Source organism: Gossypium arboreum, chromosome 10 (genome assembly GCF_025698485.1).
Source record: "Gossypium arboreum isolate Shixiya-1 chromosome 10, ASM2569848v2, whole genome shotgun sequence".
Taxonomy (NCBI): Eukaryota; Viridiplantae; Streptophyta; class Magnoliopsida; order Malvales; family Malvaceae; genus Gossypium; species Gossypium arboreum.
Window position 1 is genome coordinate 11,814,306 of NC_069079.1, and position 24,888 is coordinate 11,839,193.

The window sequence follows — 24,888 nt, forward strand, 5'->3', positions numbered from 1 at the left end:
CGACTCTACGGAGCAACATTGTGGCAATAGTTATCGACTGGTCTTTCAGGGCAACACTGTGTAAACAACATATAAGTCCTTCGGAAGGACACCTGAAAAGAGGTATACTGATTCTTCAGAATCATAGGTGCATAGAACCATATTGTGTAAGACCATAGCTGATAGCTAGGCTATGGCAACATATGAAGTCCGCCAGGATATTGAACCAGAAAGACCGCTAGGGCATAAAAGGGGGAATTTTTGTATAACTCGCGCAGTGAGTAGTAAGATAGAATGATCGTAGCATGACTGAGAACATGAAGAAATGGAGTAATAAGAAGTCTGCTAAAATGTGATGGTATGGGAATTGATAAAAGTGTCTTGACGCAGTTATTTGTAAGAAGAAAGGGAAATTCGTTTAATGTATTAACAAATCTAGTGTTTGCCATTAAGAGTCCACCTAAGTTGATGTAGAACCATCATCACCTTAGAAAATATAGAATGAATCATCATAGTTGAAATCCTATTTGGTGGTCGATAAAGTGGTAGCCAGAAAAATGGGTAGATTGCGAAAGGACCCCGAAGAAGTGAATGTCTCAAAGCTAAAGGATCGATAAAGTCCATCAGGGATTTTCAAAGAAAAAAAGGTGTCCGTTAAGACTTTCTAGCATGGGATAGTCCATAGGGGACTAGTAGATGTAGAAGTTTGCCAAGGAAAACTTAAGAAAGAGATAGTCCGCGATGAAGGCCATCTGACATTGGGAGTATCTTAGTAGGATGAACTTAAATAGGGAAGTCCTATGGGATTATCTGGTAGGTAGGAGTCCGTCGAGAAAGTGACGTACCACTCTACCATACATGATCCATATCCAAGGCGACCAATAAGGGTGTCATTAAATAAGTTATCCTTTAAGGAGAGATTCGTACATAAAATAGGTCACAAGAATTACATTGTTGAGAATAAGCCGACAGACTTGGAATTAGGCTCGGTGTGGAATAAGGGGATTAAGGTAAGAAGCCAATAGTCATGGCGAGTTATCTGATTAGTTTTCCAATAGTGGTCGTCAATATAGGTATTCACACATATAATTACTCTACGAAGAGTAAAATCAAAAAAGAAAACATGGAGGTCTGAGCTAACGCCACATGGGTCAAGCCTCATAAAAGGGCGTTTGGAAAAGTATGGTTATGACTACACTTGTTGACATGTCTGCCGATGGTTAGTTCAGGACTCGTAAAAGTGTTAGCGATGCCATGTCAAACATGCTAGATCTCTTAAGTCATTCAAGGAGTTTCAACTCTGTACATTAATTCTTATTTACTCGTCAAATTAAGAGTTTTCTATGAGTACTGTTGTATAGAACCTCATTAAGTTCATCTAGGATTTCTTTTGTACTGTTCAGAATGCAAGATTAAGGAATGATTCAAAGACCATGGAGGGACCAAGCCAGATACCCCAAGTCCACTCAAATGGCACTGTAGCTGTATCATGTATATAGAGGGGCACCCTTAAAGGCTGTACCTTGGACTTTAAGTTCCAAGTCATTGTAATTTTATATATACAAGTCCAATAGGGCAAAATAATTGTAAGAATCCTAATAATTGTATAATAGGGAAATTAAATTGAAGTTTTAAAGTCAGGAAAAGGTTATCATTTAAAAAGTTAAAATAAAGTTGCATGGATTACATTGGGCTTGAAAATTCGCATGGTTTAAATTGTAATTAAATCATGTTAGGAAGTCTGTTAACTAATACGATTTAATTGTGACATTGGTACCCAGACCTGACGATTAGGTTGGGTATAGGGTGTTACAAAAACAACCAAATTTTTCTAAGGAGAGAGATAAGACACACTTAGGCTTAGTTTTTGATGGTGTTCTCTTATGATTTCTTTAGTTTTCTCTACACTTTTCTAGGGTTTCCTATTTTCCATCTTCCTCCATAGTTGTAAAGTTTATTTTTCTGCATTTTTTCTTATTGTTCTTGTTGTCCTTATAGCTTGTTAAGTTAGTTAATATTGTAGCTTAGGTTTATTTAGACCTTTAGTCTTTTTTTTTTCTTGTAATGACATTTCAACCTTTTAATTTAATGTATTTCAGTTTCTTATGTTTCTTAGCTTTCATTTCACCATTGAATGCTCATCTTTATTTTTATTTCAAGTTTTATAGTTTAAAAATCCAATTTTTCATCTTTTTCTCAAGTTTTATGTTAATGGCTGCAATGGTTTCTTTTTTCATTTTTATTAGCTTAGTTTTTAATATGGGTAAGTAAACTCTAAATGGGTTGGTTGATGTAGATATGGATAAACTGATTTTTGGATGAAAGACTAAATTGTAATAAATTAGACTAATTTGAATGAACCTAAAAACTTAGGGTTGACATCCTTAAGGAAAATATAAGGTCTCAGGTTAGCTGTTGAGATCAAGAGATAAACCGAATTAACTTGTCTAATTTGGTAAAATAGAGATCGAGAGGTAAAATGGAACCACTTTAGGAGTTTAAACAATATAGATCCCTAATTCGAGGATTGGTGAATCACATCGAAATCAATCAACCACCGTTTGTTATTTATCTGCTACTTTCATAACTTTGCATGTCTTACAATTTAGTCCTTGGTAGCTAGCTCATAATTTAGTATAATTGTTATTGACTTTATGGTTTGTTGTATTATAATGTTTAGCGACTAGTTGGTTAGACTCCATATTTTTCATGCTCATTAGTAGAAAATGTTCAATCATCGACTCTCTTGAGTTCGATCCTTAGAGTACTCTTTTACTTCATTTTACAATTATATTACAACTGACCTGTCAAACTTGCAGATACCGCACATAATATTATATTCAATTGTTTTCTTTATTTTTTTATTTCTTTATCCCCTCACGAGGACAAGGTAGAGGCGGTCAAAAATGCCATTTACTATCAACAAGTATTCAAACATCATTAGACATTCAAAACATATATATATATATATATATATATATATATATATATATATATATATAATCATTTGAAGTTAAGCCACAATTGAGATTCAAAAACACCATCATTCAAAGTAAATACACATGAACATAACATTGCCTATATACATGCCACATAACCGTATTCAAAACATTTAAAGATCTATCGATTTAGAAGCTAGATAGTATGAGCTCCAAGGTGATCTGATCGACACATTCCATAAAATGACCTCTACAAAAAAAAAAAAAAAAAACAAAGTAAGCATTATGAATACTTAGTAAGTTCATTGGTATTTAAGCGGTAACTTACCTCAATTCATAACTAAACATATCAAAATAACTATGTTAACCCAATTTCCTGTTATAAAATTTCACAATAACAATATGAGCTCATTAGACATTCAAAACATGTAACATTTCACATTTACATGTTATTTTGATTTAGTACTTTTCAACAGAGTAAGCAACTATATATCATTAAAATCAATTCATCATCGCATAAACATATCATGTCTGATTACATGTTAACAATTAGTCATTTTCCCTTTTCTTTAACTGTTTAATCTGAGGTAATAAATTAGACAGATATGGATACGCGGGTAACTACATCATGCTAGGTTTCTTGTCAGAGTAACTATACCACAGCGGGGCACAGAAGTGCAAGGTCCGTAGGCACCCATATCATATAATAGTACATCTCTCCACCACACCAAAGTCTCTGTAGAGACATAATTCAGTAACCCGCAACAAATGCAAGATTCCGGTATAATCAATGATTTCTCTATACATAAAAAAACTTTATATCATCTCTTTTACAATCTCGTATAGTGCAAAAATAGCCCTATTGGCATGCCAATTGTATCCAATTCTTTCTTACAGTCATCCAAGTGCATTTAACACATTAGATCAATTCTTTACAATTTAGTCCATTTCTAACCGTTTTTGTATCAATTTGCATACAATTCAAAACACATTTACAAAATATAAATTCATAATTCAAAATAATATTATACTTACAGATATAACTTACCATAAAAACTTACCTGATCAAACCAACAATAAGTGCGTTGTTGGGGACTAATTCATAATTTTCCTTTTTCCTCGATTAATTTTCGGTTGATTCAAATATTGATCTATATGGTAATTCATTACAAATTATCAGTTTCAAACACCTTATACCATCTTATTTCATGCATATGATAATTTACTTTAACTTTTCACAAATTCCCTAAATTTTTGTATTTTATTCAATTTAGTCCCTAAAACCGAAACAATCATATCTTTCACATTCAAGCATCATTTTTTTAATCTGATTTCAATCATATCCTTTTACAACCTGCAAATATCTATAATTACATAAATTTAACATAAATTACAAATTGTTTACAATTTGATCCATATGTCCAAAACTAACAACTTTCACTTTATAAATTAGTCCTTTTTCATAACTAAGCTTAAAATCTATCAATTTAGTATCAAAAGCTTCAAAATAAAACAATGAAAAATTTTAAATCTTTAACAGTTTTGCGAAATAGTACCAGGATTAACTAAACCAAACTACAACTTTATCAAAAACATAAATTTTACGAAAAATGGACTTCAAAATTACTTACATGCAAGGGCCAAATATTATGGAATTTTTGAAGCTCTCTCTTCTTCCTTCAATGGTGATTTTCGGTGGAGAAGATGAGAATGAAACTCTTTCTCTTTCTTTCCACTTTTGTTTCTTTTAATTAATGTCTTGATTTCAGTATTTTAACTTTAATTATTTTTTAATAAAACAATGCTAAAATTATGCTCTAACCGTCCATGCTATTATATTATGGCCTAATTTCTATTTAAACTCTTGACCAATTTCTATTTACTAATAAAAATCAATAGCGATTAATTTTTACGGCTTTTATGATTTAGTCCTTGTACCTTAATTACTTACTGTTCAATAAAATTATCGGACCTTAATTCAATATAACACTATAATATACTCATAAATATTAATTAGTAATATTTACGAACTCGATCATTAGAAAAACGGGGTTTCAAAATCGTCGTTTCCAAGACTATTAAAAACAGGCTGTTATAAAAAACAGGCTGTTATAACCCCTGCCTCATCTCATGTCTCTACCAGATATCATTCCCAATGAGAGATAAAGTTGTGATGCGATCGTGCAATCTAACATTGGTCTCTAGATTGAAAGTAATGAGATAATTCTTTGGTTTCCCATCATAATAACGTTCATCACTTCCTCGTTGTCATTATCTAGAGCCATGTAGATAAAGAGAATGATTGTGACTAACGACAACAAAATAACACAAAATGAAAACATTTAAAAGAGACAATGACAAGCCTAAAGATAAAGGTTAAGGAATTTAAGGTAAGTGAAATAAATGAGAGACAAATTTAAACATCGAGAAACAAATTATAAATAGGAGCAAAAGGTCTTAGAAGGTTCCATTAAATCAGTCGAGGCATTTCAACTTTTAAAACACTCCCCAACATCAAATAGAAGGATAATGCGTTTTAGCATACTTAAACTCACGTCCTCTTGCACTAGAACAATGCAAATGTCAATCGAATTAATATTTAGTCGTAGTGTTATTAGAAGTCGTAGTGTTAATTTTCATTATTAGGATTAATAATACCGTATGCAATCTTAATTTAAATTGCTAAAATGATTTATTTATAAGGGTTTTATATTGATTTATAATATACAAAATTACTAACTTGTTCAAAAATGGCTACATAAATATCTATTAAATACTTTATATTAAAATATTTATCATTTATTATGTTATTTTTATAGTAAGTTATAATATAATGTTAAATTATTTAAATGCAACATAACTGGGAAAAAAACTGATACTAATCTGATTTTAAATTAACCCAAATACATTTTGACTTTAATTTTTTTTTAAAAAACTAAATTAAAATTGAATAAATTTTTATAGAATAAATTAATGCATGCCATTTTTATTTAATCTAAATAAAAGGAACATAATACTACAGAAATAAATAAGGTACTATATGTTGATAATTTCTTTATATATAACTACATAATACTAACAAAAATATAGCATAAATCTAAAAAGATTACAAGATATTTTGAACTTAAACTGAAAGTGACATATCGAGGTAGGAAATAGTAATTAATTCCAGGGACTGAGAAATTAGAATTTAGTTCTCATATTTTACAAAAGTTAAGAAATTGGTCCAATTGAATAATATTATTAAATCTTGTAGTTAAATTTATGACCTGGAAATTTGCAGTTAAGTAATTTATATGCATTAAATTAGCAAAAGTCAGCTGTTCAAGTTCATTGTTTACCAACAATTAGATGAACTTCTCAGTTTTTGTAAAATACGAAAACCAAATTCTAAGTTCTCATAAAGTAGGACTAAATTGAGAAGTAACTGTAAAAAGTAATAGTTAAGATGGTGGTTACGAGTCTTACGTTAGGAACTAGCCTTGCGGCCTTGGTTTCCGGCCCTTTCCATGAACCTCTTTATAAAACATGGAAATTTGGATATGTTAGTTGTTGCTTCATCCTTGGATTGAATTGCTGACATTTTGAAATCAGAGGAACAATGTTTAAGTCCAAGGCCAATGGCATCAAGAAGGAAGTCATTCGATTAGAGCGTGAATCTGTGATTCCCATTCTCAAGCCTAAGCTCATCATGACTTTGTCCAACCTCATTCGTATTAATCCATTTTCCCTCCTCATGTTGCATTTTCTTCTAACACTACACAATCCTATCATCATGTTCATTTTATGTCTTTACAGAACATAGTGCAGATAGGGCTGAGTTTGTAAAGTTCTCCAAGAGAGTTGAGTACACAATTCGAGCATGGTATCATCTTCAGTTTGAGGATTTGATGGTATTCATCTTTTTCTTTACAAACATAACATAACCCCCCCTTTGTTCCTTTTTTCTTGTTTTGTTTTATAATTTCGGTTGAGTTTATTATGTTTGCAGCAATTATACTCCCTCTTTGACCCTGTATATGGGGCTAAGAAATTGCAGCAACAGAATTTATCTCCTGAAGAAATTGATGTACTTGAGCAGAATTTCTTGATATATTTATTTCAGGTAAGGGATTCTTGCTTGTTATACAAATTGATACTACTAGTACCATATCAGATTGTGTTTGTTTGGAATACAGGTGATGGAGAAGAGTAATTTTAAGATAGTTTCAAACGAGGAGATTGATGTTGCAACTGCAGGGCAATATCTTCTTAATCTTCCCATAACAGTGGATGAAGCTAAGGTCATCCGCAACTTCATGTCTTATGCATATTTATCATTAGGATTTGGATTCTCTTACATTATGGTGTTTTTTTACTGAATTCAGATTGACAAGGCACTTCTAAAGAAATATTTTGAGGAGCATCCCAAAGATAACCTTCCAGATTTTGCTGATAAGGTTGTCATCACAATCTTAGCATACAAGCCAATTCAGTACCAGCATACTAAGACATCTTGTACATAATTAATTTACAAGTATTAGTTCAACACTCTCTCTTTGTCAAGCTAAATATAATTTTTTTGGTTGTCTTAGTACGTTATCTTCAGACGTGGGATAGGAATCGATCGAACAACTAATTTTTTTTTCCTGGAGAAGATAGACATTATCATTGCACGTCTTTGGACACTTCTTATGAAGCGAACTAGGTGAGAATGTTTTGGACAGTCATTACCTTATATGAGTTGTTTATGTTTTATTGCATAAACTATAAAGTTGGTCATGACTATGAGATGCTTTTAGTATCTACATCTTCTCTTGATTGCTTCATGCATTTTGTCTTCCTTTTGATGCCCTGGAGGTATGTGTTGGTTGCAGGTTGGACAAGATTTTCGGCAAAAAATTAGGAAGGGCACGTAAGAAAGTACCAAGGAAGGATGAGGACATTAGTGCAGATTTGCATGTTGAGCGCATCCGTCTTGAAAAAATGGAACTAAGGTTGTCACTTTGCCATCTTATATATTCTGTTCTGTTATTTTGGAAAAGAGTTTTCTTCTTTCAGGATTCAGGAACATATATCTACCATAGTATTTTTCTAAGCACCTTCAAAGATGGTTTACATTTTGAACAAGTTGCAAAAAAATTTACAATACATGCAGTTAATATTTAGCTTGAGTTTACTAATATTTATGCATTTGCTTCCTCTTAGACTCAATAACTTTTCTTATTCCAGCATCCGCAACTTGATTAGCAAGACTACAATTCAAGAACCTACTTTTGATAGGATAATTGTTGTTTACAGGTACTCTGTATTGCATCTTATCCTACTTGGTTTCTTGATATGGCATTTATTCAGTAACATATTGATTATTGGAACAGTATCCTGAAAGGAGCCTTAGCCATAGTTTCTTAATTGCTTGATATGGCATTTAGTCATTGCTGGCTAACCACAATTTTGTTGTGGAAGTGGAACTGGTGTATTTCTATATTAGTTTTATACTGCTACACATGAAGAGACATCTAAAAAGTATGATGAAATTGCAGGAAAAAAAGTGAAGGAAGAGAAAAGGAAAGAGGAATAAATATAAAGCATTTTAAAAATATTCCAATGGCAGATCTGGAAATTGTCCTTGTGAGTCTCTCTTAGCTCTTTTTAGTGCTTAAAGTTGTTATACTGCTTGTGGCATTGTGCATCACATTCCTTTCTGTTTGTTCTTTTAACAGCCTGAAAAGAAAAATCCTGGATTAACTCCCATGGACTGGGTCACATTCATTGCCTCTGCTCTAGTGGGACTGGTCAGTTAATCAGTCATCTCTTTTCTCTTCCCTTCACCGTATTCATATTAATACAATGGGCTATTACTCTGCCTTACTTCACAGGTTGCAGTAATAACTTCTCTTGAAATGCCTAAAGCTGATCTTTGGGTTATTTTTGCCATTTTGTCAACTGTGGTTGGTTACTGTGCTAAGACTTACTTAACGTACGTTTTCGTCCAGCTTCGCTTATTGTGTAATATGTCATATGCTGCTCTTCACCATGTTAATGCATAGTAAATTATCAGGGGCCTTGATTTATATATTATTGTTTCTCATATTGCCACATAGGTTTGAAGCAAACTTGGCTGCATATCAGAATTTAATAACACAGTCCATGTATGAAAAGCAACTTGATAGTGGAAGGGGCACTTTACTTCACTTGTGTGATGACGTGATTCAACAGGAAGTAAGTTGCTTCCTTTCTTTAGTATGCATTCTTCAATTGTTTTATAATTGTATCACACATTGATAGCAAGAGAAGGTTTATAAGCCTTAATTCTGAATGATAATGTTGTGTGCAGGTGAAAGAGGTAATCATTGCATTCTTTATACTAATGGAGCAAGGTAAAGCCACAGCCAAGGTATGCTAGGCTAGGCATCAACATCTTTTTAAAGTTTTTATGTGGATATCCTTTAGTAATTATATTGCATAATATGATATAGGAATTGGATCAACGGTGTGAGGATCTACTTAGAGAGGAGTTTGGGGAGAGCTGTAACTTTGATGTGGATGATGCACTTGCAAAGCTAGAGAAGTTGAAAGTTATTTCTAAGGTCCAAACAAACTGGATTATGTTTACATGGGTTATGCTTATACATAGATATTCATTTGTTGGATATTGAAATGCAGGATCCTACTGGGAAATATGCGAGTCTGGGATTGACACGTGCAAATGATATAATTGGAGTGACCACTGAAGAACTAGTGCTGAAGGCAAGACAGGGTTCATTTCAAACTGAATGATGAAGCATGCTGCCTTGCTTGGTAAGTAATGTGGAGAGTGGTGAGATTTGTAGTAGTAACCACATTATATGCAACTTTTCCTTTTGGTTTCAGATGGAAGAGAAGGACGGCATGTTTGCATTGCTGCCACCCTGACAATTCAGTTTAATAGCTTCAGTAAAGCTTGTTATTTTTATACCATTAACAAGCATGCTCTCTATCTTTGTTGAATTCCATTCAAAAACCCAGGAGTGTAGGAACTAACGTGCTTGTAATTTATTTATTTGAAAAAAAAATAATAAAGTAGTAGGATGTTAGTGGAGTTGATATAATTGATACGTTATTCTTTGTAACGAATTGCAAACTTGTATTGTATAGAGAAAAACTTGCAAAACAAGGAGTAGAATTAGTTGGTTGCACCCAATCATTAAAATTACTTCTTTTTCTAGCATGTTTAGCTGTCGAATCTGCTACTCTATTGATAGATAGATAGATAGTGTATTTGAACTGTTTCAACTACTGGCATCCACATGGGGTCTCACAAAGTAGAAGCAACCCAACTTACCTCCTAAAACATAACATTGATATGTTAGGAATATAGAACCCATTTGCCTTTTTATAAATTTTGATAAAAGGACTGGATTAAATTAAGTTGACAATGTTTGATTCTCTTGTATTAAAATATTTTAAACAAAACTTATAAGAGTTCAAAGGAGAACAGATGTGGAAATCAAAAAAGTTCAACAAGTTCAGTTTATGGTCTTAAACCACTACCAATTTTGGTGGCCTATACGATACAAAAGCCTTTCACTAATACTAGGTATTGTATTTTATCTACATTGCTTGTGCATTAACTATACTACTTAGCTGATGAAAGAGATGAAAATCTAATGCAGCAAAGCAATCATAAACATCCACTCCATATCGGTGCTCTGCTTCACATTCAAGTCATCTCACATTGTAGGAACTGAGATGTAGGAGAACTTGAAGCAGAACAATGCTTGGCTTGATGTCTCAATGAGTAATGGAGGTAACCAATGAACAAACAAACAAACAAATGGAGGTAAGCAAGAGCCTGAGCTATTCCATAGTTGTCTTGTACATCACTGACATCACTGTAGACAATAGTGACCCCAAAGATAAAAAGCAGGGCTAGTGGCGATAGTCAGAGCATGTTATGTTGAGTGTATGGCTATACACATTGACAGTGAAAGTAAATAGAAAGAATATAGCTACCAATCCATCATGAGTCAGTAGATTGATGAAGATGAATCTGGTTGAGAAGCTTAGCTCTGAACTTATTGACAGCATTAAAGCATAGGCATATATGCTCCTCAAGTTCTTTGAGCTGATCAAAAAATTTGTTGTGGTTATTGCGGAGATGTTTCACAACTTCATATATGGGGTATATGTCCCTACCCCTCTCCAGTCCAAACCGTACAAGATCCCTGTCGTTCTCAACTGAAGCATGTAACCAGTCAACAAGGCAGACAATAGTGTCAAGGTCTTTGATGTGGAAAAAAGTTCCACTGGAAGCAGCATCCAGTTGAGCCGTACGAGCAAGCTGTTTCTTCTTGAGATGACTTGGTATATTGATGGGACAAAGTGGGGTAGCGATAAGGCCCACAATTCCACCAAGGGCATGAGTGGATATAACCACGGCCGTAACGGCAACCGCAACGACAGTGCCAATCAGGCAAATGGCAGAACGAGTAGTTGCACGGTGCAGGTAGCGACCTCTAGAACGGGATTTCTGGAGACGCTGATCAAGCTGCTCCTTGAGCAGGGAGAAACTGCGACGCATTTCGTTGAAGTTATGGGATTCAGGAGAAGGGAAAGGGTTGTCGAGGCTATCGAATTGGAGGAAAATATCGAAGGCCCAGTTACATTGTGAGAGATTGGTGGAACTTAGGTCATAGGGGAATACTTGAAGAAGGTCAGTTATAGGAGCATAAAGAGTACGAGCACGAGATATGCATTGGTAGAGCGCGAGGCAGAGAGTGCTGATGTCTTCGCTGTGATCAAAGTAGGTAGAAACCAAGCGAGTGAGGGTAGCCTTAGGGTTGGTGTGGCGAAGAGCTTGGTGGACGCATTCTCTGTTGGGGTGCAGTACCTGAGACAAATGCAGCTGATGGCTATCCATATCCTCGCTTTCAATTGCATTCTCAACTAGCACTTGATCTTCAATTCTGGAGCGTATCTCATTGTAAGAATTGGCCTGCAAAGCGAGAGTGTATTCATGACTGATATTGAAGGAGGGCGAGGGCTGAGTGGAGCTGGATCTGGGTGTTCCGTCAGTGGAATTCCCTGATACAAGAAAGCAAGTCTGATTGAGGTATTTACACAAACGCTACCCGTGCCAACGAAAATAACACCGAGATAGGTCATAGAATCGTTACCTTGGGATTGTGGGGGACAAGAATTGAGACCGATTTGAGTTTGAGATTGAGACTGAGGCGAGGTGGGAAATGATGGGGACGATGAATTGATGTTGAAGGAGAGGCACTGCATCTTCTTCTCCAATGGCCAAGGGGGGAAAAGTAGTATAGGAAAATAGTAGATGAGCAGAAGGAAACACAATGAAGCAGCGATTTTTAACGACGGACAAATGAAGTACGAAAAGTCGACGACTGACTTTATTACTACTCTTAATTGAGTCCTTCGAATTATATCCAATTTCTTTCATTTTCTCTGCCCAATTAAGGTTTAATAACGTAACTTTTGAAATATATTTTAATTTTGAGATTTATTAATTTAAAACTCTTGTCATTTTCCGGCCAATATTTCGATTTCTTTTATTTGGCCTTACGTCGGTTTTTTCATTATTATTTAAATTTTGGGAAATATACTGTTTTTAGGAGAGTGTTTGTAAGCATCTCTAATTATTAAGGTTATTTTTTGAATATTCGTAATGGTAAAATTTTTAAGGGCTCAACCATAAGTTTTCTTTTTTATAAATATCAGATAATTTTTATTTTTTCACTCAAATTCAATTCTCTCAACTTTTTAATTTTTAAAATTTTTGTTCTAAATTTTTGATACACTTGTTTAAAAATATTATAGTTTTATTTAATTATTTCAGATATTATTCGTTTCAATTAAATTCCCACGAATGACAATTAAATTTTTACGAATGACAACTTCTCTGTTTTGTTTCGACGACAATCACATTTTTGCCGCTCAAGCGATAATGGTAAGATAAAAATTTAAATTTCGTTATTTTTAATTAAGTTAAATTAAAAGTATTTTATTTTTGAAAATATTTTAAATTAATTTTTTATCGATATAAATAGGCAGATAATCATATTTTGGAGGGGTTATACATAACCTGTCAAAAAGCTCAAATACCAAATTTTGTGGTTATTTGCTTAACACGAGATTCTTGTACGTGTCTCGTATGCTTAGGGGTTGCAAACTCGATCCTACACTCATCAATGCATTGGTGGAAAGATGAAGGCCGAGACATACACTTTTCATTTTCTATGCGACAAGTGTATAATTACACTCGAGGATGTAGCTTTACAACTCGGTTTACCGGTGGATGGGCCAGTCGTCACGAGGTCAACGGTCGTTCCGATAAAGAGGACCTTTATGAGGCATTTTTGGAGAATGTGCCAAATAAGTTTTATGATGGTTGAATAGATATAAAGTGGTTGGAAACCAAATTTCAAAAAAAATCTTACTAAGGGCGCGTTTGACATCGTCAAAGAATAATACGCTCGAGCATTCATATTGAGGTTAATTGGGGGTATTTTAATGCTCGATAAATCTCGAAATTTGATACACATAAGGTGGCTACTGCACCTAGTTGACTTCAAAGAAAACATACGAATGAGTTGGGATCAATTATGTTGGCCATATTTTACTGGTAGTTGTGTCGGGCTATGGAACCAGATAAGATGTCAATCGGTGGTTGCCAGCTCCTGCTGCATTCATGGGCCTAGTGGCGACTACTATTTCTACGTCCTCGAGTGAACGACCCATATATGTTCCCATTGGTGACAAGGTAAAAATCATTTTTTAATAAATATGTAGTTCGTATAGTAAATGTTGTTTATTTATTATATACTTGAATTAACATATCGCGTTTATAGGTGGAATCATAGGTTTAGTTACGTGGGACTACCTGAGCAACTTGAAGATATCAGGTTGTTGTTAGATTAACGGTCAGAAACCAAGGTTAGTTACTTATTTTTTTCAAACCTATAATAATTGCGCAATGATTTGTAAAATAAAATTGCGAACATAACAAATGTAACACCCCTTACCCGTACCCGAGACCGGAACCAGGTACAGGTCATTACTGTGTATGGACATAACATTTTCGGAAAATTTCGGGCTATAAAATTTTTTTCCCAATTAAAACCAATCAAACATATTCATAATGTCTCTATTATGGACCTACGAGGTCAAAACATACATTAAGAATGGTCCGGGATAAATCGAGAACTTAAGAAAGTTTATGGAAAATTTCCTAGGGCAATCCTCACACGCCCGTGTGGAGGCAATGCACACGCCTGTGTACTTTAAGATACACTCGTGTCCCTTACCCGTGTGGAATTAATTGAATTTATTTCTTATTTCGAACCTACAGGGGTTTTTACACGGCCGAGCACACGTCCGTGCCCAAAAACTCGAGTATTCTGTTTATGACGTCATCATGCATTGAGGGACACACGGCCAAGGCACACACCGGAGTGCTCGGCCGTGTCTTCCACACAGTTGAGACATACGGCCGTGTCTTTACCCGTGTGTTTACTACTATTCATTCTAACCTAAAAATTTTAAGTGCAGGGGACACACGATCATACCACACGTCCATGGGGCTGACCATGTGTCACACACGGCCAAGACATAAGCCCGTGTGTCTATCAGTGTGGACATTTTTAAGGCTACAGATCTAAGCCAATGGTCACCCACAATAACCACTCACATTCGTGAACCTCAATGGTGTTTAACATGGCCTAATTATGCCCGAGTACTACCATAAATGGTCTATTGCATGTTAACCTCATCTCATCGGTTATGTACATGCTAATTTATCCTATTTGTATTTAAGATTTTCCATCTCATTCAAAAACACATTTAGACTTGGCTCATTGTTATAACTCATTGCCAATTAGGACTTAACCATCCCAAACAATTTGGCCACATTTCATATGTCTATTTATAATATACTACATTTATCACAAACAAGCACAATGAGTAGGTCTTAGCCTACATCAAAATGAGCCATGTCTTATGGCCATATACAAAAGAATAAGTTTAACATTTAAGCCTTTACATAGGCTAACCAATGACACATATCACAAAATAACAAGACCTATACAAGTCATTTAAAGCAAAATAAAGTATATATATACCAAAGCAAGACAAGTTGATAGTGTTGACAATGCTCCAATCGTCTTCCAATCTTCACGAGTCCTCGAGCTCTGTAAGACAAGGGAAATGAAAGGGGGTAAGAATTCACATGCTTAGTAAGTTCGGATAACGAGAAGGTAAACTTACCGGTTATTTAGCATACATCTATAATGGATATTCATGCCAAACATACATAGTATAATTTCCCTATCACATACACTCAACCATCAAGTTAGTCTCGTACAAGTACATTATAGTATTAGTCTTAGATGAGCTCATCATTTCAAACATTTCCATTTTCGTTCCTCATGTTAATCCCGTTGAACTTCTCGGAATCTCGATGGATATCTCTTTTACCGTTAAATCATGTAAGCGATCATTTTAAATACGCACTCACGTGAACCTCGCTCTTACAGCAGGATTACCAGTCTAGGCTAAATCCTCGTAATGTAAACTCATAGAGTAATGTTGGGATTACCAGTCTAGGATAAATCTCTTTCAATGACATATACTCTAATGAGCTCGGATCTAAATTACCAGTCCAAGCTAAACTCAGACCCTAATCGGATTACCCGCCCGGGCCAAATCAATTTCAGCACACTTATTCTTTGGGAGGCTCGATCACTAAAGGAACACCCGTCCGGGCTAGATCTTTTTTACCGTCAAATCATTTCGAGAATCCATCAGATATCTTTTTTATTCAACCGAGACATTTATCAACATAATATTTATCATACCTTATTTCACAAAAATTTTCATTATCATAATGCATACATGAATATGCATTTTTAAGTATATTAAGAGTTTACTTCGAGTTATACGAACTTACCTGGTACTTGCTTCGGGTTCGTATTTCGGTTATTCTAAAACCTTTAGTTTTCCATGGCCGACCTCCGAAATTGGTTCCTCGGGGTCTATATTAGTAAAAATAAATTATTAATACCTCACATTGTTCATTTTCGGCTTAAGGCTCATCCCCAGGAAAAATGACCAATTTGCCCCTAACCTTTTACACCTTTTACAATTTAGTCCTTAGCTCATAAAATGAAATACATGCAATTTCTTGGTTACCTAAGCCTAGCTGAATGTATTATAAACTCATACTAGCCCATTTTTTTTCTATTTCACATTTCTACCACATATTTTGTACCTTTTTCAAAAATGTCATTTTAGGGGTTTTTCATGAAAATCACTTAGAAAAAGATGTTTAACATACATCTAACTTTCATATTCCTCCATAAATCATCAAAGAACAAACATGTCACACATGGTCATTTTGCATACATGAACCCTAGCTTAAAATATGGGTGGAAATGGAGAGAACATATTACAAGGATTTCAAAAATACAAAGAACATTAAAAACGGGGCTAGGAGTCACTTACTATTGAGCTTGAAAAGTGAAGAAACCCTAGCTATGGTGTCCTTTGAAATTTCGGTAGAAAGGGGGAGAAGAATGGCTGATTTTTGCCATCATTTTCCCTTTTTATTGATTTTATTACCAAATGACAAAAATGCCCTTCCTTAATAACCTTTCAAAATTTTTCATGCATGCCTATTTTTGTCCAAAAACTTAGAAATTGGGCAAATTGCTATTTAAGGCCTCCTAATTAATAATCCATAGCAATTTCATACTAATTGCTTCTAGAACCCAAGTTTTGCAATTTATTCAATTTAGTTCCTAATTTCTAATTAGACACCTTATACTTAAAATTTCTTCATAAAACTTTAACAAATGCTTATTTTCATATCCTAGACCTCATAATAATCATAAAACAACTTTTTTAATGTCAAATTTGTGATCTCGAAACTACTATTCTGACTAGGCCCAATTTTGGGATGTTACATTTCTTCCCTCTTAGGGACTTTCGTCCTCGAAAGTCTTACCAGTAAAGAGGTTCAGGTATTGACTTCTCATGGCTTCTTCAAGTTCCCATGTGGCTTCTTCCACTCCATGTATAAGCCATAAAACTTTCACCAATGCTATATTCTTGTTCCTTAATTGTTTAACTTATCGAGCTAAATCTTAACCGGTTCTTCACCATAAGTCATATCCGGTCTAATCTCAACTTTAGTCGGTGAAATCACATGTGAGGGGTCCGATCTATATATACGCAACATGGACACATGAAATACATCATGAATCTTTTCCAATTTGGGAGGCAACGCTAATCGGTAGGCTAACGGTCCAACTTTCTCAGTAATCTCATATGGTTCGATAAACCTTGGACTCAGTTTGCCCTTTTTACCAAATCTTAAGACATTTTTCCATGGAGACACTTTTAAGAATATTTTATCTCCGACTTGAAACTCAATCTCTTTTCTCTTCAAATCAGCATATGACTTTTACCTATCCGATGCCTCTTTCAAACAGTCGTGTATCACCTTAACCTTTTCTTCAGTTTCTTTGACTAAGTCAATTCCATGAATCTGACTTTCCTTGAGCTCTGTCCAATACAGGGGAGTTCGACACTTTCGGCCATATAATGCCTCATAAGGTGCCATTTTTAAACTCGTCTAAAAACTGTTATTGCAGGAAAATTCCACCAAAGGTAAGTATTTTTCCCAACTACCGTGAAATTCAAGGATGCAACATCATAACATGTCCTTGAGAGTCTGAATCGTCCGTTCAGATTGACCATCAGTCTGTGAGTGGAATGTTGTGCTAAAACTCAACTTTGTACCCAATGCTTCTTATAGTTTCTTCCAAAATCTCGAAGTGAATTTCCGGTCCCTATATGAAATAATCGATAACGGTACCCCGTGTAATCTCACAATTTCAGTAATGTACAAGTCGACCAGTTTATCAAGAGAGTAATCAATCCGTACCGGGATGAAGTGAGCTGACTTCATTAGTCTATCAACTATAATCCAAATAGCATCTTTCTTTTTCGGGGTTAACGGTAATCCAGTCATGAAGTCCATAGTGATCCTGTCTTATTTCCATTCGGGAACCATTACAGGCTGTAATAAACCTGAAGGTACTTGGTGTTCAGCCTTGACCTGCTGACATATCAAGCATTTTGACACAAATTCAGGATATCTCTTTTCATACCATTCCACCAGTACATGGTTTTTAAATCATTGTACATCTTGGTACTTCCTGGGTGAATTGACAGACAACTGTCATGTGCCTCTTGCAAAATTTTTCGAATAAGCTCATCATTTTTGGGTACACAAACTTTATCACGAAACATTAAAAACTATTTGAATCAATCCAAAAATCTGATTCAACTCCCGTTTCACATTGTGCTCTTTTGACTTGCAAGTCATTATCATTAATTTGAGCTGCGCAAACCTCTTTCAGAAATATCGGTCTGGCTTTTAACTCTGCTAAAACCGAACCATCATCATACAACGTCAAACACGTATTCATAGTCCTCAGAGCAAACAAGGATTTTCTGCTTAGTGCATCTGCGACTACATTTGCCTTTTTCAGGTGGTAGTCAATGATCAATTCATAATCTTTAATCAACTCTAACCATCTCCACTGTCTCAGGTTCAATTCCTTTTGAGTCATCAAGTACTTCAAACTCTTGTGATCAGTGAATACACAGTATGTCTAACCATACAAATGGTGTCTCCAAATTTTTAAGGCAAAAACAATGGTTGTTAGCTCCAAATCATGTGTCGGATAATTTCTTTCGTAGGGCTTTATTTACCTCAAAGCATATGCTATTACTTTACCTTTTTGCATAAGCACGCAACCCAGTCCATTTAAGGACGCATCGCTGTAAATCATAAATTCTTTCCCCAGTTCAGGTTGTACCAAAACTTGAGCTTCTGTCAGTAATGTCTTCAATTTATCGAAACTTTGCTGACATTTTTCTGACCATTCAAACTTAACATCTTTTTGCAGTAACCTCGTCAAGGGAGTTGCAATAATCGAAAATCCTTTCACAAAGCGTCGGTAATAACCGGCTAATCCCAAAAAGCTTCTAACTTCTGTTACATTCTTTGGCGGCTTCCACTCGACAATAGTAGAAATTTTATTCGGATCAACTCGGATGCCATCACCCGACACAATATGACTGAGAAATCTGACTTCTTGAAGCCAAAACTCACTCTTGCTAAACTTAGCATAGAGTTGCCTATCCTGTAAAGTCTACAAAATAGTCCTCAAATGATCAGCATGTTCAGACTCATTTCGGGAATAGATCAAAATATCATCTATGAACACTACTACAAACTTGTCCAAGTACGGCCGAAATACACGATTCATTAAATTCATAAACACAGCTAGGGCATTTTTTAGACCAAAAAGCATGACGAGGAACTCTTAGTGACCATACTTCGTCCTAAAGGTAGTTTTAGGCACATCTGCCTCTTTAACCCATAACTGGTAATAGCCGGATCTCAAATCTATTTTTGAAAATACAGTGGCTCCCTTAAACTGATCAAACAAGTAGTTAATCCTTGGCAAGGGATATTTATTCTTAATAGTCACCTTATTGAGTTGCCGGTAGTCTATGCACAACCTCATCGATCCATCTTTCTTTTTCACGAATAAAACGGGAGTACCCCAAGGTGAAGAGCTCGATCTTGCAAAACCTTTGTTAGTCAATTCTTGCAACTATGATTTTAACTCCTTCAATTTAGTTGGGGCCATTCTGTACGGAGCAATAGAAATAAGCATCGTTCTCGGTATTAGCTCAGTACCGAATTCCACGTTTCTAACAGGAGGTAACTCTGGTAGCTCTTCTGGGAACACGTTCGGATATTCACAAACTATCAGTACCGACTCAATCTTTAATTCAGATTCTTTAGTGTTTAATATGAATGCAAGGTAAGCTTCATATCCTTTCCTCATATACCTTTGAGCCATCATAGAAGTAATCACAACTGGCAGTGCATTCAACTCATTCGAATTAACCCGGAGAATGTCACCATCTGAACATTTTAATTCCATGTACTTGCTACCGTAGTTTACTATCACATCATGGACGATCAACCAATCCACACCAAGTATTACATCAAATTCATCAAGTGGAAAAAGTATAACATTTGCCAGAAAACAATGTCCTTGAATTGTCAAAAGACAATTCTTACAAACTTTATCTACTAATACCGACTTGTCTAGAGGGTTCGACACCTTAATTACAAATTCTGTTGATTCCGCAAACAAGTTCATGCTAGACACCAATTTCATGCATATGTAGGAATTGGTCGATCCCGGATCAATTAAGGCAATAACATGAGTATTATGAAGAGAAAATGTACCCGTAATGACATCAGGAGTTGAAGCTTCATCTCTAGCGCGTATCGCATAAGTCCTCGCCAGGGATCGAGCCTCTGATTTTGCAGTTGTATCCTTGGCAGTAGTTTGATGACCACTTGCACTTTCAGGATGTCTTGGAGGTCTACCTTGAGAAATAGAAGCGTTCAAATTTGGGGCTAATTCAACCCCTTTATCAGCTCGTTCCGGGCAATCTCTAAGGAAGTGGTCAAAAGAACCACACCTAAAACATACCCCACTATTTATTCGGTATTCCTTGAAATGAAACTTGTTACAGCTTTTACATCTCAGTTTTTGATCATCTACACTTCCCACACTAGTTATCTTAGGGGAGGAAGACTTTGGGTTATGTCGTTTAGAGCTTCATGTCTTGCACGAATATCCCACTGATGAAGTGGAGTGTTCTTGTTGACTCTTCGATTTCTTCGTGAAAAAGGAGTATGTTCTGCACCTCTTACTCGGAGTTTTAGCTTCTCTCTTTGCTCGCTTCCTTTCATTATTCAGTTCCTCTGCCTTCTTGGCTCGATCGGCTATCGTAGCCAACTCCTTTTTTCAAGAATTTCAATTAACAGTTTGATTTCTTCATTCAGACCTTCTTCGAAACACTTACACATTTCTGCTTTCGATTGAACCCACTCACTTGCATACTGACTTAGTCTCACGAACTCTCTTTCATATTCTGACACGGTTCTGTTTCCTTGTTCGAGTTTTAGGAACTCCTTCTGCTTCTGGTCCAAGAACCTTTGGTTGATATATTTCTTCCTAAATTCCGCTTGGAAGAATTCCCATGTGATACTCTCTCTCGGTGCCACTGAGGATACTGTCTTCCACCAATGATGTACAGTGTCCTTCAATAGCGACACCGCACATTTCAAACTTTCCTCAAGAGTACATGACAGTTCATTGAGAACTCTCTGGTATTCTCAAGCCAAAATTCGATACATTCTAGATCGTCATCAATTGTGGCCCTAAACTCTTCGGCTCCATATTTCCTACGTTTGTCCACAGGGGCCTTACCAATTATCACAGGTACCCCACCTTGTCCCACTTCTCTTTCGGGTTGAACAGGGGGTGGAGGAGGTCGTGGTATATTGGGAAAATTTCTCAAATAATCCCCAAAGCATTCATCCATCATCTCAAACAAGGCTGCTCTTGCCTCTTCTCAATTTTCAGACACAGGCCTTCTACTACTAGTAGTAGTAGTTCGTTGAATGGAAGTTGGAGCATGGCTCTTGGCTCCCTCGGACTCATCTTGAGCTTGATTAGAAGACATTTACTATATTCAAATACAATTAAAAATGGTTAGGAGATGTCACACTATCATTACCTGTATAATGGCATGTATAGATATACTCGACATATGCTACGTTAGTCCTAGAATCGACTAAACCGTAGCTCTGATACCACTAAATGTAATACCCCTTACCCGTATTCGAGGCCGAGACGAGGTACAGGGCATTACTGTGCACGGACATAACATTTTCGAAAAATTTCAAGCTATAAAATTTCGTTCCCAATTAAAACCAATCAAACATATTCATAATGTCCCTATTATGGACCTACGAGGTCCAAAACATACATTAAGAATAGTCCGATCGAGAACTTAAGAAAGTTTATAGAAAATTTCCTAGGGCAAGCCTCACACGCCCATGTCCCTTACCCGTGTGGAATTAATTGAATTTATTTCTTATTTCAAACCTACAAGGGTTTTTACACGGCTGAGCACACGCCTGTGTCCTTAGCCTGTGTCCTTCACACAGCCTAGACACGCCCGTGTTGTCGCCTGTGCCCAAAAACTCGAGTATTCTATTTATGATATCATCATGAATTGAGGGACACGCGGCCAAGGCACACGCTGGTGTGCTAGGCCGTGTCCTCCACACGGTTGAGACACACGGCTGTGTCTTTATCCGTGTGTTTACTACCATTCATTCTAACCTAAAAATTTTAAGTGCAGGGGACACACGATCATACCACACGCCCATGGGGCTGACCGTGTATCACACACGACCAAGACACAAGCCCATGTGTCTATCCATGTGGACCTTTTTGGAGGCTACAAATCTAAGCCAATGGTCACCCACAATAACCACTCACATTCGTGAACCTCAATGATGTTTAACATGGCCTAATTATGCCCGAATACTACCATAAATGGTCTATTGCATGTTAACCTCATCTCATCAGTTATGTACATGCTAATTTATCCTCTTTGTATTTAAGATTTTCCATCTCATTCAAAAACACATTTAGACTTGGCTTATTGTTATAACTCATTTCCAATTAGGACTTAACCATCCCAAACGATTTGGCCACATTTCATATGTCTATTTATAATATAGTACATGATAAACCGTAATTTATACATATTTTTACCCCATGTTTAACGCATTCTATGGATGATTTCCTATTAGAATTGGTGAATTCGATGCTCCTAATGCTTTAATTTCATGTTTTATACTTAGGAGAGCATAGGAGAGCGAAAGGAACGAGAAACGGGCCAAAATCAGAGAAAATGGGCCAAAGTACGAAATCAACATAGCCTGGACCTCCTCACACGGGCAGACCACACGGTTGTGTCAATTTGGCAGGCTTGAGCACGGCTTGAAGTAATCGCGCATGGGCGTGTTACAAGGGCGTGTCCCTACCGAGCCCAAGTTGAGTATAATTCGGAAAAGGCTAATTTTGAGGTCTTTTTGGCATTCCAAAGCCTATAAATACACCCTAGAGGAGGAAGAAAAGAGGGACACAAAATAGGGAGTAAGGAATTACTCCAAGGAAGTCGATTGATCCATCTCAGAAGTCGGAATCACCATTATGACTGAAGATCTCTCCTTAATTTCCCTTCAGGAGTTTTTGGTTTTCTTTATGTTTTGTATTCGTTATTCTTCTGAGATGCTTTCCTTTTTAGTTATGAACTAAATCCCCTAAATACCTAAGGGGAATAAAACCTAAGAAGAATCTTGTTATTATTTTCTGAATTGTATGATAAATATTTAACTTGTTCTTAATTATGTGTTCTTAATTCTTTTTTTGATATCCCAGGATACTGATTCAAGATAAGCTTTTATTTAGAGAAGGAATAGACCCTGTCTAAGGGTATATTTGTCATAATTAAGCGGAGTTGTTTGTGCGCCTAGACATAGGGTGACAAGATTTTACCGGATTAGGGTGAAACCTAATAAGGGGATCCATAGATCGAGTTAATGCAACCCTAGGGTGTTAATTAGAGAAAAGTCTCAATTATTCAATCTAGGGATTAGACGTTATTAGTCTTGAATAGGGATAATAACATAACTTAGGGATCTCTACAGAACAAGTTAAATGAATAAATCGTTCGATTCGGAGCCAGAATAACAAGTACAGTCTAGGTGGATTTTTCCTTAGGTATTATCTTAATTCAATCGATTTTCCCAAAAGCAATTCCCCAATTCCATTCTCTGTGAATTCTTAGTTTAGATAATTAGTTAGTTAAAACAAAAACCTCTTTATTCTTAGGCTAGATAATAAAAAGACAGTCATTATTAGTACTTTTAGTTCCCTTGGGTTCGACAATCTGATTTTGCTAAAACTATACTACTGTTCGATAGGTACACTTGCCTACATCGTGATAATAGTTAGTTTCAAGAACGATTAATTATAAATATTTAAAACCTATCATGAAATCACGCGATCACTACATTTAATCACAAACAAGCACAATGAGTAGGTCTTAGCCTACATCAAAATGAGCCATGTCTTATGGCCATATACAAAAGAATAAGTTTAACATTTAAGCCTTTACATAGGCTAACCAATGACACATATCACAAAATAACAAGACCTATACATTCCATTTAAAATAAAATAAAATATCTATATACTAAAGTAAGATAAGTTTATAGTGTTGACAATGCTTCAATCGTCTTCCAATCTTCACGAGTCCTCAAGCTCTATAAGACAAGGGAAATGAAAGGGGGTAAGCATTCACATGCTTAGTAAGTTTGGATAATGGGAAGGTAAACTTACCTGTTATTTAGCATACATCTATAATAGATATTCATGCCAAACATGCATAGTATAATTTCCCTATCACATACACTCAACCATCAAGTTAGTCTCGTACAAGTACATTATAGCATTAGTCTTAGATGAGCTCATCATTTCAAACATTTCCATTTTCGTTCCTCATTTTAATCTCGTTGAACTTCCCAGAATCTCGATGGATATCTTTTTTATCATCAAATCGCGTAAGCGATCATTTTAAATATGCACACTCCTGAACCTCGCTCTTACGGCAGGATTAACAGTCCAGGCTAAATCCCTCGTAATGTAAATTCATAGAGTAATGTCTGGATTACGAGTTCAGGCTAAATCCCTTTCAATGACATATACTCTAATGAGCTCGGATCTGAATTACCAGTCCAAGCTAAACTAAGACCCTAATCGGATTACCCGCTCGGGCCAAATCAATTTCAGCACACTTATTCTTTGGGAGGCTCGATCACTAAAGGAACACCCGTCTGGGCTAGATCCTTTTTACCGTCAAATCATTTCGAGAATCCATCAGATATCTTTTTTATTCAACCGAGACATTTATCAACATAATATTTATCATACCTTATTTCAAAAAAAATTTCATTATCATAATGCATACA

At 35.7% G+C, this 24,888-nt stretch overlaps 2 protein-coding genes across 2 annotated transcripts; one reads left to right on the forward strand and one right to left on the reverse strand.

Moving 5' to 3' along the window:
* The first annotated feature begins 6,277 nt into the window (after positions 1-6,277).
* On the forward strand, positions 6,278-10,089 carry LOC108487969 (uncharacterized). The gene is made up of 15 exons (XM_017792295.2): positions 6,278-6,631; positions 6,717-6,811; positions 6,910-7,023; positions 7,097-7,201; positions 7,286-7,357; positions 7,493-7,605; positions 7,775-7,894; positions 8,130-8,198; positions 8,441-8,528; positions 8,621-8,692; positions 8,777-8,877; positions 9,002-9,119; positions 9,235-9,294; positions 9,377-9,487; positions 9,564-10,089. Exons 1-15 carry the CDS (start codon positions 6,520-6,522, stop codon positions 9,675-9,677), a joined length of 1,464 nt encoding a protein of 487 aa, XP_017647784.1. The 5' UTR covers positions 6,278-6,519; the 3' UTR covers positions 9,678-10,089.
* Positions 10,090-10,382: 293 nt separating this feature from the next.
* LOC108488508 (UPF0496 protein At3g19330) lies at positions 10,383-12,385 on the reverse strand. The gene is made up of 2 exons (XM_017792785.2): positions 12,056-12,385; positions 10,383-11,963 (listed from the first exon to the last, which is right to left on the reverse strand). Exons 1-2 carry the CDS (start codon positions 12,165-12,167, stop codon positions 10,900-10,902), a joined length of 1,176 nt encoding a protein of 391 aa, XP_017648274.1. The 5' UTR covers positions 12,168-12,385; the 3' UTR covers positions 10,383-10,899.
* Between the last annotated feature and the right edge of the window lie 12,503 nt (positions 12,386-24,888).